The 20,105-nt window shown below is 44.0% G+C and overlaps 1 protein-coding gene across 1 annotated transcript; it reads left to right on the top strand.

The window, feature by feature from the left end:
* The first annotated feature begins 60 nt into the window (after positions 1-60).
* On the top strand, positions 61-16,631 carry CD9 (CD9 molecule). Its single transcript, XM_010575324.1, has 8 exons — positions 61-196; positions 6,855-6,957; positions 9,863-9,960; positions 11,177-11,251; positions 12,195-12,287; positions 12,869-12,958; positions 14,740-14,823; positions 15,533-16,631. Exons 1-8 carry the CDS (start codon positions 131-133, stop codon positions 15,596-15,598), a joined length of 675 nt encoding a protein of 224 aa, XP_010573626.1. The 5' UTR covers positions 61-130; the 3' UTR covers positions 15,599-16,631.
* The last annotated feature ends 3,474 nt before the right edge of the window (positions 16,632-20,105 follow it).

Below are 20,105 nucleotides of genomic sequence, written 5' to 3'. Positions count from 1 at the left end.
TGAGGAGGCCGGGCGAGGGGAGAGCCCGGGAGAGACGGGGCGGGGGGGGGGGGGGGGGAAGCCGGATTTAAGGAGCGGCGCCGGGCGGGGGTGTCCTCGCCGCCGCCGCCGCCGTCCTCCCGCCGCCGCCATGCCCGTCAAAGGAGGCACCAAGTGCATCAAGTACCTGCTCTTCGGCTTCAACTTCATCTTCTGGGGGAGGGACCCGCGGCGGGGCTGTCCGGGGTGGGGGGGGGGGGGGCGGCGAAGCGCCGGGAGCGGTGGCTTTATTGTTTTTGTGGCTTTGTTCGGGTTTTCTGTCGTCGCTGTTTCGTTTGGGGTTTGTCGGTTTCCTTACTTTTTCCCACAGCCCCCCCGGCAGGACAGGCCCTGCCCCCCCCCCCCCCCCTATTCCCCCCCCCCGGTTACCTGTTGCGCCACGAAGTGCGCTGCGTGACACGAACTCGGCGGGAGACGCTTGAATAAGGCATACGGCCGGCTCGCTCGTTTATTATTTCTTATTATTATTTTATTTTAGTAGGATTGCGGTTAGCCTAAGGCAGGCTGCGTGTCCTGCCCGTTAACGTGTGTGGGGTATGCGAGGTGTGAAGGTAGCCCCCCCCGCCCCGCCAGCAGTACCTACAGCTGGCCCAGAAACTCTCTTGGCGGGTTGTACTTCTCGGTAGGTTTTTTGCAGTGTGAAAGCCGCAACAGGAGGCGGTGAGCTGACTCTTCAAACTAGCGTTTGTGGTTGCGATCGTCGCGTCTCGTTTGTGGCTTCTGCCTCGGATATTCTGGGCGGCGTCTCGTAAAGAAAAATCCTCAAATAGTTTAATCTGTAGGAGCGCACCACCGTCACGAGTGGAAATGGCATCTCCAGCGCAGTTTCTGGCACAACTATCTTGTTTGCCAGGCAGTGTCAGGAATCTTGGCTTAACTGAGAGATTATGGCTGCTTCTCAAACACTCGGGGCGTGGACATCTGAATTTGGCATCGTCTGCCTTGGGGAGAAGTACACAGGAAACACAGTACAACTGCCTGCGTGCCTGATGTGTAGTTGTGAAGTGTGCAGCTCAAAAAAAAAAAAGAGCTTTCTCTTGGCTATCTGCTACAGCAGAGAAATGCGCCTGTGACTCCTTTTCACCCTCTGTTGTGGAGGAATTAAGTCAGAGCTGTGGAAAGAAACCGCTTCTGGAGTCAGTTACAGTGTTGTGCATGGGATGACTGGAAGATGCAATACTAATGGATAAAATACTCTCAAAAATGGGTTTCAGCAAAGTGAGAAAATGGAACTGGGCTACAGCTGAGGGAAGTTGTGCAAAGAAACTTCACAAGGGCTCAGGAAAGCACGTGTTGCCACCTGAGACTCACCAGGAGTATGAGCAGGGGGGTAAGATTTGGAGGGTTATAGCTGGTAAGAAAAAGCCTAACAACACAGTGGCCAAAACCTCTGGGTCGGTGAGGTGCTAAACCTCTTGTTGAAACAGGAGGAAATACTTATAGTTTGCTTTGTAGCTTCTTATCTTTTTTTTTAAAGCCACAGACTTTCTGCAAACTATTTTATAGCCCAAGAATGCTTGCTGTGGCAAAGGCATTGCCTCAAAGACTCTTAACATGAGCATCATCATTTGCCTCTCTGGGACCCAGGGCTGAGAATAGGGAGCGTTTAGCTCAGGAGGTATCTGTTGCTCAGGGGTGTCATGGTAATAAAGCTCAGCAGCTTTACTTGCACCTTTGGGTGCCTAGGAAGCATGGATGCAGGCTTGACCTGTTAAGCCAGAGATAAGTGTGTGTAGACAAGCCTGGGTAGCTTTTGGTGCTCAGGGCTCACAGTGTGGATCTCTGCCATACCAAAAGGGCACTCCCCTGTCAAAAGGGAGTTTCAAGTGTGGTGTTAGTGATCCTCGTGTCCTCTGTGGAGGAATAAAGTAGCAATATTTAGGACTATTTTAGACTGTTGGGCCTCAATGAATGGTGTAAAAAGAAAAGTGTCTTGAGGCAGGCAGCACTAGAGGGCAGGAACAACCCTAATAAGAAAGGCAGCTTTAATGTTTCTTATGGTATTGGAGATGTGAAAAGTCTATTAAATAATGGAAGTAAATTGAGAAGAAGTGTTCTGCTGGAGTGCAATTCTGATCCTAAAATTGAAGGCACAACCAGTGACCAGGTCTTGGCTTTGGGAACCCCCCTCAAGGGGAGGAATAAGCCTTTGCTTGCTTCTGAGTAGTCCATGGGTGTGGGGTCCTATTGCCCAAGTGCTACTCATGAATGGTGACAATGATGTAGTTAGATTTAGTGCATCTCCTGGAGCAAGAGAAGCTAAAAGGTCCTTTGAAACTGTGATTGAGCTTACACAGTATGCCCTTTTTAAAATAAGTTGCCTCAAAAGGACAGGTGAGGAATTAAATGGTCTGCAGTAAACCTGTGGGTATTTGTAGATTGCATGTTAGGTAGCATGTATTTGCCTCCATCAGAGACTTAAGCAAGGGTGAGAGGAAGCAGAAAGAGTGAAATAGCTTGGTATAGGAGGCTATTAAAACAAAAATTAGGAAAATCCCAGAAAGTTGAAGCTGTGTCCGAAGGAAGGAGATAAAGGTTCATAAATGCTGGTGAGTCAAATGTACAAATATAATAAGGCTAGCCAAAGGAAAGCTTTAGGAATAACTTCCAAAAGCAAACCCAAGTAATGTAGTCCCTCTTCAGACACATTAGGACTGGGGAGCTCTTACAGACAGTAATGGGTTCAGGTGTAAGAGTGTGATGAGAGTGATGTTCTGTGGGAGTTTCTCTTACTGAGTGGGGGTGCTTGGGGAAGACCTTGGGGAAGTTCTGTGCTGTAACTCATCTTTGACTCTGAATCCCTCACAGCCTTGAACTGACCTCCCGATGAAAAGGTGGTGAAACAGCAACAGTACATGCTGATTAACAACTTTCCAGGGTCACGCAACAGTTACTTCAGAACTATAAATGCGTTGTGATTAGGGAAAACCTCCTGCTTGCCACCTGCCTCAATGCCGGAGGGCTGGAATGTGGTGAATTTGAGGCTAGTTTTTTTGGTTTACATTATTCGAGGGGATGTAGAGTGGCACACATGGTGCCTCTGGAATAGACAGAGGAGAAGATTCTTTAAAAAGTTGGTGTATGCATGGAGATGTGACATTGGAGGAGAGAGAATGGCTACTGCAAGGGGAAGTTGGGCTTGATGAAGCTGTTAACTTGAAGCCTTTAAAAGCCTGAATCTTGGAGAGACCAAGGGCTGATTGGTGTTAGATCACTTGTTTGATGTCTGCTGGAAATCTCAGGGCTCTTAGGGAAATGAAGCAGTCCTGGAGTAAGACCCTGGTGGGGATGAAATTGCTGACTGAGCGGAGGCAGGGCTGAGCTGAGGTGGAACTCTCTTGTAGGGGAGAGAACCAGCAGAGCTGGTGTGCAGGAGCAAACTGCGTGGTGGTCAGTACAGTCCCACCTAACCTGGAAAAGCCAGCGAGGTAACACTTCAGTGCTTGAGCAGCATCCATTACTCAGAGCAACAAAGATGGGTGCATGCTGGCATAGTAGGCTGCGTGACAAAGCAGAGGGTGACACTCGCCAAAGGTAGGCATGGAGTAATGCGTGTGGGAGGCAGGAGCAGGAGGCAGCCTGGAGTTACGAACTAGTTGGTTCAGGGGCAGCTGCTGCCACAGAGCAATGAGGTCTTGGGAGAAAAGGGTCTGCAATGGCTCAGCAACACCAGAGGAAAACTGGCTTCAGAAGCAAAGGAGCTAGAGAAGAGGAAAGATGATGCCACTGCAGAAATCCATGGTGTGCTGGTATCCTGCAGTGCTGTGGGCTGCTCCAGTCTTCTCCCTACCTTGAGAGGAACAGAGTGGAGCTTTGGTAATGTTTGAGAAAGGAAGAGGAGGGTTTCTGCTACCAGGAACTGTGGGTGGACTGGGATTCTTCAGCCTGAAAACAGATGAGGGAAGTGTGTTAGAGGTCCGTAGGATCACGGCTGGCCTGGTAGTGGGTAGGGCCTGACTGTACTGAAAGAGTCAGTGAGCAAGAACTGAGGGGTATTAAGTCTGAAAAGAGGGAAGCTTCAGAAGAGCAAGCTGCATTTTTTCCCTAGTCCACCATGGAAAGAACTATCTCTTTATTTAATCCTACTGTTTTTAGTGATGTGGAGCAGTTCCCTGGCATTACATATTATCACTGTTCTGTGATCCCACAAGTCTCTTGCCTCCTTGTGATCATCTTTTTCACAGGAGGACTGCCTTCCCAAGGAGAAAATGTGCCACTTAACCCTTGCCCCCACCACCCAGAGTTAAGTTTCCTTTTGGGAAAAGAACCATATTAGGTATGTCAGCTCTCCCTAATGTTAACCAACCAGTTTGTTTCTGAAGAGATCATTAACTGAGCCTTCTGCTTTGTTTGGACTTGTAAGATTATCTATATGGTTGTAGCACGACTTGGAGTTTCTTCACAGTTTGAATACTTTGGCCTTAAAGGTCTGCTGGGGGATCAGCTCTGGGTTTTAGTTCTGACAGTCCTTTGCTGTGCTCTGCTCCATCTGCAGCGCTGCCCCAGAGCCCTCTGCTCCAACACTGCGGCTTGTCAAGCCACTGACATAGCAGGCAGCTGGGTGTGTTCAGGCTTGTGGCTTTGCAATTCATGAGTGCTAGCAAAAGAAGCGGAGGCTGTAGGTTTCTTCTCCTAATGCTGCAGATCTGGATGCCTATAAAAGCTGAAGACTGACCCAGGAAAGTGAGTCTCAGACAGTATTATTAAATACTGGGTGACTTAACTGTAGGCTAGAAGCAGTGTGAGAGTTTTCCATCGCTAAGCCCTCCTGGCTTTTGACCTGAAGTGAGATGAGATTGCAAAGGCTTTTTTTCAAGTGAGGCTGTAGCAGTGAGCACAGGTGGACCAGCAACCCTTCTCTCTGCCAGTCCCTCTCCTGCACCTCTCCCTTCCCCTGGGGTGCTGCTGTGGCACAGTAAATTGAAATAATAATGCTGCTGTGACATACTGTGTACTACCAAGGTTCTTCAGCATAACTTAAAATCATTTTGTCAGCATAGCCCTAACAAGGAAAGCTGCAGGTATGTGCAGGCTTTGTTCTCGCTGCATGCTTTGTGAGTAAGCCTGTGCCTATGCACCCCTGACACCAACAAAGTGACTTTTGCGTAGGTCTGGAAACCTCTGTTTGGGTTTGGCTCTCTCTGCATTGTGTATCACTTCATCTTTTTCCCAGCTAAAACCCTGCAGCTCCTCTTTGAGTCAGCCTTGGGAGTCAGGTGCCTGCCATACAAGAAATGCTGGTTTTTCTGGCACAGCTGGCCTCTTGCTTTTCTTCACTGATACCTGAGCCTTTTAGCACTTCAGTTGGGATGCTTTCTGCTGAGAAGCTGCAAGGGATATACCTTCCCTTAAACCTTTGCTTAGGTCCATCCTCTTTGTCCTGTGTGACTCTTCAAAGCATTCCCTGGTTTGTTTGGGGTTTTTTTCTGGAAGAGCAAGCTTAGGAGGCTGGAGAAGTGAACCATGGGCAGCAAAGCTGTGCCTGCCTTTCGATGCAAATGCTCCCATAGCGGGGAGAAAGGGCTCTTGGGCTCCCCATGGGGAGAGCGTGGGGCTGGGGGAGTTTGGCTTCATGTGGAAGTAAGGAGTATACCCATAGGTGCCTTCTGTGGAATGCCTTCCGTATTATGACTGAAAATTGACATTAGTAAACACTTTCCAGTTTCTTGGTGGTGAATCAAGAATGTTGTTCCCTTCTAGAAAGAACTTCTTATCAGAGATAAGGTTTTGTGTTTTTTTCTTTTCATGCATGCTTTGCCTAACCAAAGCTCCAGACTTTCTAAGCTTATTGCTCACTCTTGAGATTAAATTTTTAATGTCTGCTGCTATGTGTGGTATTTCTGTCCTCATCTCACTTTTGTAGAGCTTTTTTTGATAGTTAAATGGTCTTCAAAGAGAAGGAAGAGTTGAGAAGCACACTCTGCAGCTTTCTAGTTTGTCCTGGTTTCTTTTTTGCATGCAAGATGACTCCAGTTTTTTCTTTTTAAAGTGGGGAGGATTCAGTCTGTTCAAGGCAAACTGTTAGTGTTTGCCATTCCAGAGTGCAACTCCCTCTTGCAACACTTCTCTGATGCCTTCTGCCAGATGTTTCGCCCAGAAGCTAATTTATACACACAAGGACTTTCTGCAAACACTGGCACCAATGTTAAGAGGAACCTGAGGCACACAGATGGAGGTGATAATAAAATAAAACTAAATATTTTTATCTATAACTTGATAGCATTGTTCCAGATCAGCACACAGCTGTGTTGCTGTTTCAGTAGCCTGTGTTTTCCTCTTGTCAGTGCAGTAACTTCACTGGATTGGTTTTATCCTGTTTTGCAAGAAAGAGCACTCTTTCTAAACTTTGTACTGTGGTACACTGAACTCTTACCAGTCTGTTTAATATGCTAAAACTTTTAGCTGGCCTTACAAGGCACTTTTTCTTGTGATACACTAGTCCTTCAGTGTGAAGATTTAAGATCGCTAAGCCACGCAATGTCATTGCGGTCACCCAGAATAAAACAATGGGTGGAGGGGTCAGTGGAAATACTGACACTTGGCACTTTGGTAAACCTTGGGTATTTTCAGTAAAGAACAAGAACGGCATTGTTCTTGTGTGGCATTGTAGTTTAACATGCAAACGCATCTGTCAATGAGATGCTTCATGTCAGGAACTAAGTTTGTTCTTGTTTTGGTATCCCCATCCTTTTATGCTGGTTCTTTGTCACCACGTCTTTAAATAACAGCTGTATCCTGTGTTTACTTCTGATGCTACTAATGCAAGGGTGAATGTATTATTGCCATTATTTAACAAGACTTATTTGTCCTTACAGCTCGCAGGGACAGCAGTTCTTGCAATTGGACTATGGCTTCGGTTTGATTCGCAGACCAAAAGCATCTTTGAACTGGAATCAAACAACACAACATTTTACACAGGTAAGCAAGGAGATGGCTCGGGGTGATAGATCACACTTTTGCACCCTGATTTCCAGACTGCTTGGAAACCTTTGTCTTCCTCAGGCTAAGACAAAGAGGCTAAAGACAAAACTGCCCTAAACAGCCTTGGTGGGACAGAGCAGCTTCCCCTGGCTGGTGCAGGGGGCCAGCCTCTGCTTTGAGCTCTCACGCAGACAGCAGCAGTGTCATGCTAGTTGTTACTTGGCTCTTTATGCATTACATATCACTTTACCTTTTTCCCAGCTTAAACCCTGCAGTTGCTTTTTGGGTGCTGCTGGTAAGCATTTTGTTTGTAAGCATACCAGGGAGGACTCTTGGTAGACACAGAGGGTGTCTCTTCCTGATGCTTCTCACAATATAAGTCAGCAAAGTTTCACTCAACTAAATGAGTAGTCACAGGTGACATCAATAACTAATTATTTTCCTCCAAAGTGACCAACCTAAGCTACCCCAAAACCCCAAGTCTATTGCCTCATCTCTCAGAAGAAGCCTATGTACTGCTGTCTAACTCTTACAGCCCTGTGTATGCTAATTTATACTGAACATAATGGAAAGGATACACAAATATCTTGGTCTATATGAGCAACTATTACATGTGACCTAGATCAATGTAGCTGTAGTTAGGCCAGGTGGAAGTTATTCCTTGATCTATTCTGTTTTGCAAGATTACCAATTAAGGGACAAACACATGTGTTTTCAGCTTGTTGTTCTAGTGTTGTAGGAGTTCCTAACTGAATAGGACTTTATCCTAACTGGCTGGTTTTGATCTCTACAGTCACTTTTAAGCTTGGGCAGAGGAACATGTGCTTCTTTGGTTGTGGTCACTTGTAGGTGCTCAAATGCTTTTTGAAACCCAGTAGCTGTGTTTGAAGACCTCTAACAATTGAAGAAAGCAAATTCAAATATGTACCTTTCTTATATAGGTGTCTGTCATCTTTGATTTGGACAATCCTTATGCATACCTATTTCACATCCTGGTAGCATGTGGATTTGCTAGGCATCACTCATTAGCCATCCACAGCATGGTTAGGTTGGCCTTTCTCTTGCCAGGAAAACTGGCTCCTGTGGTGAGCTACTCAACCTGTCACAACACCCCAACTGGTGTCTAAAGGGTCAGTAAAGATGGTGTGGGGCATGCTGGGTGGTGCAGCTTCTATTGCAGCTTTATAGTACCAGGGTAGCCTGTGCCTACAGGGAGTACTGTTAGGAATGGTGAGTTGGGCTTGTTAGAGACTGTAGCTGGGAATATTGAAATGCTTGTGCGACTCCATGAAGAGGCCACAGGCATGTAGATGGCTCTTCTGTGAGAAAGTTGGCATTTCACCCTTGATATGCTGGCAAGGTAGCAAACTGGGTGGTTCTTGCAGCTGCCAGGAAGATTTCCAGATGCTTTTAACTGGACCTTGGAAAGGGAACAGAAATCTAAACTCAGCCATTGAGCTGAATATTTAACAAGTCTTATTCTGGGTAGTCTAAAACAACTCTTTCACCTCCTAAAGCATAAAAGTTTTATGATGTGATACTTAATCTACTGGCTGCATTCAGCCAGTGAAACCTACTTGAAGCCTCTGTAGGTTAAACTGAGTTTTAAAGTTTAACAGGAATTACTGTTTTAACATATTTTTCTGGGAGTGGTTATTGACTGCAGTTTCCAATAGGAAACTGAAAGAATCTGTCAATTTGCACCTAGTAACAAAGCAAGCTACCTCAAAAGCTTTTCTGATGGACTTTTTTTTAAATGCAAAAAGTTTAAGCTGGGGTAAAAAAAATTGGTGCCAGAATTTCCTGCTGATAAGAAATGTCAGGCTCAATCACTTACATGTGCTTAATCAAGCAGATGTTTATTTTGGCAGCTAATCTTACCAGTTTGCATCTAGAAAATATCATTTGCGAATGCTCACATATGGCTTTCTTTAAATAGTATTGATTTGTCCTCTGAGGGTCAGAGAGACCCAATTTTTGTTTACATTGATAGAAATGTCATACTAATTCTACATGCTTTGTGCTGATTCTTTGTCTTGTGTTTCACCACCCCACTAATACTTTCTTGCCATCCTTTGGGAGTTGTTTTGCTTGCTACATCTTGCTCTCACCAGCTAGCAGCTGTAATGCTTAGGCTGGCAGTTCCCAAGCTTAGGAGGAAAGGATTGGGCATAAATGGAGTCTTTTAGTGCAGAAATCTTTGCTCTCTATGCTCCAGCACACTTGCTACCTAAATTCTGGGCAGAATGGTCTACAGGCTCAGCCACTTGATGTAGTTTGAAGAAGTATCTGCTTTTGCAAAAGCAGAAAATGCAGAGTTTCTTTTGGTTAGAGAGGCTGTCAAGTTAGGCAGCTGAAGTGTAGACTTGTACCTCCATGACTGATGAAATAATTCAGTGTTTCCTGATGGAAGAGCAGGGTAGGAAAGCATTTAAAGCCTTATGACAGATTATTATGATGCCTTTTAATACCCATTCTCCTAGAGGCAGCATGCTTCAAGAATTCTCAGATGTTGATAAATCACTAGTTCCAGCTGTCCCTAACTGCAGCACTCTTCATCTGAAGATAAGTTGATAACTGTGGCTCTGAGCCAGTTTTAACATGTGTCTTACAGTTTGAGATGGCTTTATCCTGCCCATTTTCTGAAACTTGTGAAACTGCAGTAGGGGACATGTTAATTGTTGTAAATTGAAGTTTTTATTTATCAATGCATTCCCCCACAAGTCTTGATGTGTTTGCTTTGAAAATTAAGCACAGCCCTTTATTTGCTTGGAAGACCTCAGTAAAGAAACTTAAACCTTGGCAAAAGCTACAAATGCTATTTCTGGAGCAACTAATTTTATACCTTGCTGCTGAGGTCTCAACTAGCCTGTATACTTGTCTCCATTTTTCTCCTCCCTAGGAGTTTACATCCTTATTGGAGCTGGTGCACTTATGATGCTGGTTGGTTTCTTGGGATGCTGTGGTGCATTGCAGGAATCTCAGTGTATGCTTGGCCTGGTAAGTGTTCAGAGTAGCTTTTCAATTTTTAGCAGCACAATGAGAAAGGAAGGAAAATATTGCTGTGCAGTTCAAGGGCAGCAGATGCTGATTGTTTTGGATCCACAATGTTTAAAATCATGGTCACCTACATAATGCTACACTGTTAGATGTAGCTTCCACTTCTGGCCCTGAATCCAAATGTGCCTGTTGTATTTGAATGTAGGATGACTTCAGGTGTTAGGGACGTATTCAGACATTGAAGTATCAAGACTGGGAGCATGTGTGAACACAGAACTAAAATGTTGATAAGAGTAATGCTGTTTATTAAACAGTTTGTCCTGAACTCTGAAGGCTGTGCAATCTTTAATCTTTGAGACTAGAACTGTGGTATTTGATCCTTGAAACAACAAGCCTCTACTGTTCATAATCACAGGATGAGCTCTTCTAGTTGACAACTGCTCTGCAAGCCAATTATTGGAGAGCAACCTCATTGTTTTCAGACTGGAGGGGCCAGTAGAGCTTACTGGGTTCATGCACATCTGTACACTTGTGGAACTACTCAGCCAAATAACCAGAAGACTTAGTTAATAAAAGACTACTACTATAGCTGGTGAAAGAACAATTCCCCTTCTGTGTCATGGAAGAAGTTAATTTTGTGCATTTCTTGCAAAATAATGCTTCTAGCCCTTTGTTGTAATTCTGAACATCCCTCTTTAAAGTGCCTTTAAATGGTAGTGGTGTTTTGGACCTGGTAGTCAATTAAATGCTGAGATGACACTTGTGTATCGCATAAAATAGAAATAAAACAAAGTGACCATTAGCTCTCTGGGAGTTGGAGGCAAGCTGGGTATTAAGTAATGACTCCTAAAGCAATAGGAGTGACAAACCAGAGAAAAGAAGTGGTGTCAGCTGTTGTGATGTGTCTGAGTGACCTGGGCAACTTCAAAGTTTGAGTTAACAGATGATTGGTTTTAATTAACACTGATCAAAAAGGAGGACTTCTGCTTGGAAAACACTGCCAGGCTTTCTGATGCTCCTGGGAAGAAGTGCTGACCCAGTGCAGTGTGTCCTCTTTCCTAGTCTTACCAGTGTTTCAGACCTCCAACTGGAGTCTGGTTGAGTGACAGTTCCCACAAGGCTGGGTGCTGGGGACTGGACAAGCCTGCAGTATGTATGTGTAAAGCTGTTTTGTGGTGCTATGGTCTTAACTAACGATGTGGTCTTTCTTTTCTAGTTCTTCCTCTTCCTTTTTGTGATTTTTGCCCTTGAAATTGCTGCTGCTATCTGGGGATTTGCAAATAAAGAACAGGTAGGTTGCTCTTAAAAGTTGGCAGGGTGGTGAGGCACTGGAACAGGTTGCCCAGAGAAGCTGTGGCTGCCCCATCCCTGGCAGTGTCCAAGGCCAGGTTGGATGGGGCTTGGAGCAACCTGATCTAGTGGAAGGTGTCCCTGCCCATGGCCGGGGGGTTGGACTAGATGACCTTTAAAAGTCCCTTCTGACCCAAACCATTCTGTGATTCTATGACAGTGCCCACAGAAAGTTAGCAGTCTACTGAAATCTATAGCAGTACTAGTCAAATCCTGATTACCCAGGGAGTTTGGGGGAGAGGAAGAAGATGCATTAGAGCAAAACAATACAAAAAATTAATATTTAAAAATGAGACTGTAGCAGAGAAACCAGAATCCAAGATGCTGTTGCATGCTAGAGATACCCTCCTGGCTGAGCTGTGAAGTGAAGCAGACAATCAGTGAAGCTTTACCACTTCTATATATGAGCTGGGTCAGCTATGGGCTGAATGTTTCTGCATCTAAACCATGACTGACCTGGGCTGTCCCCTCAGAAGCAGTCAAGATTCTGTCTTATTTCAAAATAAGGTGCTTGGTGATCAGGGTTGCTTTTCTGCTTGTATTATACAGCAGGGGAATATAGCAGTTTCTGGGGTACAGAAATTAATAGGGAATATTTTTGTGTAACCAGTGGGCAAAGACTTGGTTCTGTCACTCCTCCTAGAACCTCAGAACTTTGGAAGGGAAAACTGAATCTTATCTGTTTAGATGTGGCTTTTAAGGTGAGTGTACCAGTTAGGCTCACCCGTTTGGGTGAGAAATGCTGTCCACCCTCTGTTTCCACCCTCTATTTCTACATGTCAAAGGGATAGGTATCATAGGTGGCAGAATTTTTAATGCCTAGTTCTCCATAATTGATATTAAGGTAAGACAGTAATACACCACAACTCTTTGCTATCTTGTAGGTTATTGAAGAGTTAAAGGACTTCTACAAGGAAACCTATACAAAGAGATCTCAACCAGCTGCCCGAGAGACACTGAAAGCATTTCAGTTAGCTGTAAGTACATGGTTATAATTAAACCGGACAGTAATGCAGCTTGTTCACACTGTTCCTCATGTCATCCAGTCCCCTGTATAAGTGTAGTACCTTACTAACGAGAAGAAACCAAAGGAGCATTAGTAATAAATTGCAGAGAAGATCTTTTTGTATAGTATCAGTGAATTCAGTATGCCTTTTTGTCCCTCTGAACCTCTGAAATGCATAGAACTAGTTCTTGTTTTCCTGAACAAACTTGGAAGTAACCTGGGAAACTGTAGACCTGTGGTATTGATCTAGAGGCACCATAGTCTGCACACCTGCATGTCTATGAGGAGTTCCTCTTTGTGTCTGTACAAGCTGTCACCAAAATTAATGTGTGTAGACTTAATGAGATCTAGCTCCTCCTTTCAGAATCTTGTCCTTTAATAAAGGCTTTTTAAAATCAGGTTTATAGCAGTTACATTGGCAGGACTTCTAAGTAAGTTTGCATAAGGTCTGTAATAAAACCTAATGTAATCTATTTTTCCTTTTTACCAAATAAATACAGAGCAAAAATAAGGATTACTTAACCTGCCTCTTTCTCCTGTTTTCTCTTGTAGCTAGACTGCTGTGGTCTTACAGGATTTCTTGAGCAGCAGTTCATGGACACCTGTCCAAAGAAGACTGCAGTGGAGTCGTTTACTGTAATGGTAAAGCATGACTTAATTTAACAGCTCTGCCCAATGAGTAGAATGAGAAACATGTTTCTGACCATTCCAGTCCATGGGAAATTCCCATGTGACACTTAGCAGCCTATCTCTATAATCAATCTGGCTGTGGAAAATGAACATACTGTTACTGTGGAAAGAACAAGCAGGGTCAGCAGGAAATCTGAACTTGCACAGGAAACGTGCAGTCTGTGTGTCACTAGACTCACTGGCGTGGTGGACAGCATAAGGCCAAAACTTCACCAAAAAAAATGCAGCACGGGAGTTGTTGCCTCCTCTCTTGGTTAGGGAGAAGTAGAGCACAGGGTGGGAGCAGGTCTGAAGTTTTAGCAAGGAAATGAGGGGGATAATGCATTGATGGCCTGTTTAGGTGAGTATGTCACTGTGAAGCCAGTTCTCTGAATTGGATTCCCCTGTTGAAATACTGCTGCAAAGGTGCCTGTATGCCACAGATACAGGAGAGACATCTTGTATAGTTCTGAACTACCCCTTTTCCTCTTTCTTACAACTGTCTTATGCTCTTGCTTCATGGTCCAAGACCTCACATATGAGTCTTCTCACAGTAACTAAGGTTCTTGCAATGCAGGAATTCAGTTAATGACTTGAGTTTTTTCACATTACTTGTGCTTTTCCTTTCACTACAGATGATTTTGTGTCTGCAAGTATCTGACCACATGAGATGTTTCAATGTGTATTTAGACTGTATCTTTAGTCCCATCCATGCAATCTGCTATGAGTTAGACTATATGGGAGTACCTGAGATGGCATGCAGGTTTTATTGTTTGCTTTTATTCTAAATGTGTTTTAGTTTCATCTGTTGACTTCATGTGTGATGTGTTTATGGCCTAGTCCCAACTGTAGAAAAACAGTAGATAAGACTGAGATTAGAGGGATGTAATGATGTGGCTGATCTGTGTGCCTATAAGCAAGTCTGAATTGATATTCTGATTTAACTGGTTAATTCTTGTCAGTATATCCCTTTAATCCTCGATTCAGTCTTTCCTTCTGGACTGGAGAAGGAACAACTAAAGAAAAAAGTAGTTTTCAGCAGTTCACTGTAGTCTGCTGCTGGAATAAGGACAGGAGTTGAGATGAGACTTTGGCCAGCTACCAGGCTCCTAAAGATTGTCCTTCTGTAAAACTTCCTTGTTCTTTTTCATGGCTACCATGTGTCCTTGCTGGGGAAAGGACCCTACTTAACTCTTTTCTCAGTTACAATGGTAATTCATTGTCCTGGGAGCTTCAGACTGGCACCTCTATGAATCTACCCATAGCCTAGCATGTATGCATGCAGCTCGCAGAATCCTGCCGTTCCCATGTACTGTGTGTTCATAAAGTGTCTGCAAAATTACGATAGGAATTGGAAATATCAAGAACAGTTTCAAATCTATTTTGAGAAGGGCTGAGCAATATAGCAGCTTAAATGCTGACAGCCCTTAGTAACAAGTCTGGTACAACTGCTGTTGGTCCTGATCTACCTGATCAACTGCTGTAGCCAAGGTGCAGTTAAGAGGTTTAGATACTTGAAGAGTAGATGTAAACTTCTCCAACTTTTGTGGTGGAGCCAACATCCCTGGCTCTCTCTAAAGATGTGAAAATAAAGGCCAGTTCAAAGCAGCTTTCAAAAGATAAGTCTTCATCTCTAGTGCAAGCAGACTTGGTCAAAGGTGTAGCATCAGTCAGCAGACTTGAGCTCAGACAAACAAGCAGAAACAAACCTTTTGTATGTACGAAGCACTAATGAACAGTTTGTTTCTTTTCAGTCATGCCCTGCTGCCATTGATGATGTCTTCAATTCAAAATTGAATGTGATTGGAGCAGTTGGCCTTGGCATTGCTGTAATAATGGTGAGTTTCCAGATTACTTAGAGGGTAGCTGTATGGCCAAAGGATACTTACAGCAGAAGTCTGTTGAACAGTACCTGGCATGGGAGTCTACAAGCCCATTCTGCTAAGGACAAGTAGTGGCAGGACCAGGGTGTGTGCTGCAGGGCCCCGAGGCAGTGCAGAGGGTGGAGTATCCTGGACCTCCCTGCTTCTGCTTTGGATTAGGATCTGCCTCCTTGTAGTTTTAGCAGTTGTGAAGTTGTATCAGTAGTGCATGTATAAACAGGGCGAAGATGTATTGGTCATGTTGCCAGCACACTTATTAATCCTAATATCTCTTGGGGATCCTTGCTTTTGTTTCCTTTGTAACAATTAAAGACTGCTTAAGAACTGAAATAACAGTGCTAGTAAGAAAATTTGCACTTTTTTGTTCGACTTCTCTGGAGGAAAGTATGACATGGATGCAAATATGCTGGGATGACCAATGATTTCTTAGGAGATACAGCAGTGGTTTATAGCTGATCTATTTTTGTTTTTAAGTATTGAGGGTGAAGGGGATTCATGAGAATGGATGGGAATTTGGAGGTGGAAGGGAGGGGCAGGGACATGAACTGCAGAATGAAGCGTTAAAATGGCATCTGGGCTGGGAAGAGCAGCTACGCCTGTGCCCATGTTGATAAAAGAATGTGCTTTGGTCTCCTGATTTGTAATGCGTTTGTTTTCTTTACAGATTTTCGGCATGATATTCAGTATGGTTCTCTGCTGTGCTATCCGCAGAAACAGAGAAATGGTCTAAGAGCTAAAAACCCAAGACTGCTGCACTATAAAATCTTTGTCATTAACTTTAGCGTTCTGAAAGCATTTCTAAAAAGTTATATATTTGTTACCTTTTTAATGCTTTATTTGGTACTGATGTAGGTTTGCTTTTTGTTATAGGTTAAAATGATAAAGGTATATCTGACTCAAGACAAATATTGTACATAAAATATCTGACTTTCTTGAAACTTACATAATTTGGATGTAATTTATGTTGGAGACAATTTGATACTTAATAAAGAGTAAGGTGTATTGTATGTTTATGGGGAAGAGGAGATTTTACTATGCTTATTAATCATACTGTTTGATGCATAGCATGGAGTTGAACTTGCATAACATGTAAAGTGTTAAATCACTGGGGCTTTAGTATAAAGCAGGAAATAACTCCTGTGCCAATGCCATATCTGAAAGGAATTCCAAGGAATAGAAAAGATGACCGTCAGTGTGTCAGGGAGGGTGTTGCCATTCTTCCTTTCCTTGTTGTGTGTGAACAAAAGCAGTTCTTAATTATATTCCTAAAATGTTATTGCTGTAACACTTTTACTGTCATCTTCATACACGGTGGCAAAGGATGACTGTCACGCTGGTGATATGCAGGCAGTGGTACTTTGATGCAAACAGGCTGGGCTCTACCCTGGAGCCAGCTGGGCTTTCTTCTATCAGCCTGTCTGCTGACATAACTCTGTCCCCTGGCATCTGACACAGCCTTGGTCCCTTGACAAGGCAGATTCCCATAGTGTATGCTCCGGATTTTTCTCGTTGGCTGGCTTTGTGCTTTGTTTCTCTAAAGCCACCGAAGTACAATCTCAAGGGCTTACAGCATGTGTGCCAAATCTCAGGTTTCCAAGTGGAAAAAACAAAAGTTGCATGAGAGGTTACTGTACAGCTCTGCAGTTCCTGCTTGCAGCAGCAGCTAGAGCTGTGCCTATCCTGTTTCAGTTTAAAAATGGATATGGGAGGGAGCAGAGACATTAGTGTGGAACCCTAGGCCTAAGGAATTACCAATTTGTCCTGTACTTCTACTCTGAATGGCTTTTTAAGTGTTGGTTTTTCTCTTAAAATATCTTCTGGTGGGGGCTGCCTATGGACTTGGATCCTTACCAGCAAGTTGATGTTCTATACATGCATCTGGTGTTTCCCTGCTGTTGCATCTCAGCTGTGTTCCTAGGAGCTTCTGGTCTTTGTCCTCTAGGTGCTACAAATGTCTCTTAGTCCTTGCTTGTTCCCACCTTACTCTTGAAAGGAGGTTGGTATTTCTTATGAGAAATACCAGAACTGTTCAGGGTCAAGCTCTGGCTGTACCTCTGGACTAATGCACGAATGTATTGCCCACCTTTGTGTTACACCTTGTCACTTCTTTAAGGGGTTATGCAAACCATACAGCTCTCCTCTGTAATGTGTTGCACTATTCTGTGTTAATGGGGCCTTTGTAAAAGAAAAAGTCTATTTCAAAAAAGTGAAATGGTCATCATGCTTTTGTGTGTCTTGCAGAGACTGGAATGACTCCAGAAAGGAGTTGATCTAATTTTCCTCTTTGGATATATGAGAGAGGCTGGAGGGAAAAATCTGACCTCGTATGGGAATTTGAGCCCTACCATGTCCCTGAGCTCTTGCAGAACTGAGAAGTAGTGTTTTTGTCAGCTGTGCCATTCTGGGCATGGGACTGAACCTGGCACCTGAAGGAGCTGGGCTGAATTGCTGTCAACCATAATGAAAGTTTACTGCTGACTTCAACTGCCCTTGGTTTTATTGCTCTACGTTGGTGGTGTTTGGGTTGCCAACATCCAATGTGGCTGTAGTCCAATGCTAGCAGTGTTTGTCAACATCCAAGAAAATGCAGTGGGTTGTAACTAGGGTGATAAGAACTATAAGCTGTAGGCTCAGCACGTTGGCTGAGGAGATGAGTTTGGGTGATGGCTGTGGAGGAAGCTCTCAACTGGCATCCAGGTCAACTGAATATCCAGAAGACTTAAGTTTATAGCTTCCACTGTTGCCACCTTTGACAGATGCTGGATGGGGGCTTCCTGTGAGTCAGTCTTTACCTTGCAATGCTGCTGCCTTAACCACATTGTTTAATGCAACACTTTGTGCCTCTCTGCCTGCCCCTTCCCCTCATATTTTAAGTCCTACAGCTGAATCTTTGGCCCTTCTCTTTGAACAAGCTATGTGTGTAGGCTGGTGTTTTCTGAGTAACCAACAGATGGGTAAGTCGTCTTTTATCAGAGAAGAGCTACTGCTTATTACTTGAGTATTACTTTCCTTTTGGCAAGAACATGAACTACAGATGCAAAACCTGGTTGCAGTTATCCTAAGATCTGCAAGCTAGCCTGGAATGAGTACTTCTCAGTAGTGAATATTGATGAGTTATATGATTAGAACTTTTACTTTACAGGTAGCAGTTGGGACCAAATTTCCTGAAGAATTTGGTTCTAAGCAATGGTAGCCCTAAAAGTCTGTGTTAGTAGCACTGACTGTCCAAGCAGGGAGTGACTTCCCATCTTCCAGTTAGGTCAGGATTGTCTTGAGGAAGCTGGAGCAAAATGTGACTTGTGAAGCAATATGTAGAGGCTCAGCCGTACAAAAGGGATAATAGATTTTTCTGGGAAGCAGGAATGGGGGAACTGCAATACTGAAGAGGAAATGCTGTTTGGGACAATGTCAGAGTGCAATTTTTCTTAATTTTTTTTTTCCAGTGCATGCATTGTGGCAGAAGTGACTAACAGTGGTGTAATGCTTGTGAAGGGAGGGAGAGTGAAATGAGTCAGGACACAGCAAGGATCCCTGTTAGGAAGAGATCTGTCCTGGTTTGGTGGGTCAGCAGAGAAGCAAGTACTGATGCTTGGAAAAAACTAGGAGTAGGAAAAAATTATCCAGAGGTGGGATGTAATGTCTGTTGGGAGGAATAGATAGAATGAAGGAGAACATACAAAAGTAAAATACTTCTTTGTCTTTATGCCATCCTAGCTTCTCCATTAGTAAACAGAAAGCTGTAACTATGTTAAGACCTTAAAGCCTGCCTGGAATGTGAGAAACCACTCCAGAAAGGAAAAGGGCTTAAGCAGCTTTATTTTCACACACAAGCAGAGTTCTTCATTAAACACAGGTGCTGCTAATCCTTTGCACTCAATTTGCTTAAGGTAGCTATGTTCTGTGGCCAAATGTGACACTGTATCTTGTACATCTATGAGAATTGCTTGTGGATAGCAAAGAGCTGTGGGATCAGAGCAGTCCTGGTCCAGATGCTTGCTTGGATTGGGATAGTAGAAAAGATAACAGGTAATGGGACTAAGTCCTATGTTAGGCATTAACATAACACACCTCCTGTAATGTTGTTAAATGGATAATGTTGTGCAAAGATTGTATGAGCTCATGAAAGGCATGGGGTAAAGTGGCAGAGCAGAGGCTGCTGCTGGGTTTCGGCTTGGGTGGATGGGGAAATACTGGTGTGTTCTGCACCATATTGCTCCATGGCTGCTGTCAGCTCTGCCCCTTGTCTGCTGCTCCGAGGAAAACAAGGGAAGATAAAGCCAAACTGCTAAAGGATATGGCTGTTTACATGTTCCAAGCTAGCCAAGGACAGTAGGGAAAAATAGAGCGCATGCTCAAGAATATGGGAATTTGCACCAGGAAACAGCATATCTGCTCTTGCAAGCCTAAGAAAACAAATGTTTGACTAAGAGGCGGGGACTTTGAAATGATCTGGTGATCTACGAGGTAATTATGCCAGAAGTAAGATTTGCAGACTTTAGAAAATCAGAGCTAGCTGGCCTCAGGAATGGAGAGAGTCTTAAGGCAGCTGCATGGTCAGCAGCAGTGTTGGAAGAAGGTGCACCAAGGCAGGGAGAGCCTTGTTTTCCACAGGGACAGGGTTTATAGCTGGAAAATAGCTTCCTCCTTTACAGTGGAGCTGGGAAGGTTGTCTGTGGTACAGCACACTCATTTTATAGGAATCCTAGCACACCAGCACTGTAATTGAGTACAGGGTAAAAATGACAGCAGGTCCATGAACTGTGAAAGGGGTGTGGGATGTGGGAAGAAGCTGGCAATGGTGGCAAGAAAGGTGTGAGCCTAACATGTCTGTGGGGGGAATAAATCCTACGCTCTCAGCCACTTCAAAAAATTTAAATCCATCATACCACAGTCTGACTATGTTTCTGTAATTAATAGGCTTACTTGTGCAGGGTGTGGAGAAGATGTATTTGCAGAAGGGGAGGATGTAGTTACCTGCAGGGTGACTTTGAAAAGAGCTCCGAAAGGAATGGCTCCAGCAGGCAGGAAAGCCTAGATTTAGTTTGACAGGCTATCCCAGTCAGGACTATACTTCACCCTCTCCACTCCTCAGGAAAAAAAAGAATATGAAGTGCTTGCAGACAGTTCTTAGGAACTGCCTGTACATCTCCACTATTTTTGTTTTTCAGCTGAATTTTTAAGTCCAAGCAAACTTTGCATAAGATGGGCTCAGAGCAATTGTTCTGAAGGGGGGGGGG

The sequence above is a fragment of the Haliaeetus leucocephalus genome, unplaced genomic scaffold (genome assembly GCF_000737465.1).
Source record: "Haliaeetus leucocephalus isolate CR32 unplaced genomic scaffold, Haliaeetus_leucocephalus-4.0 Scaffold473, whole genome shotgun sequence".
Taxonomy (NCBI): domain Eukaryota; kingdom Metazoa; phylum Chordata; class Aves; order Accipitriformes; family Accipitridae; genus Haliaeetus; species Haliaeetus leucocephalus.
This window is presented reverse-complemented; position numbering and strand designations above follow the sequence as displayed.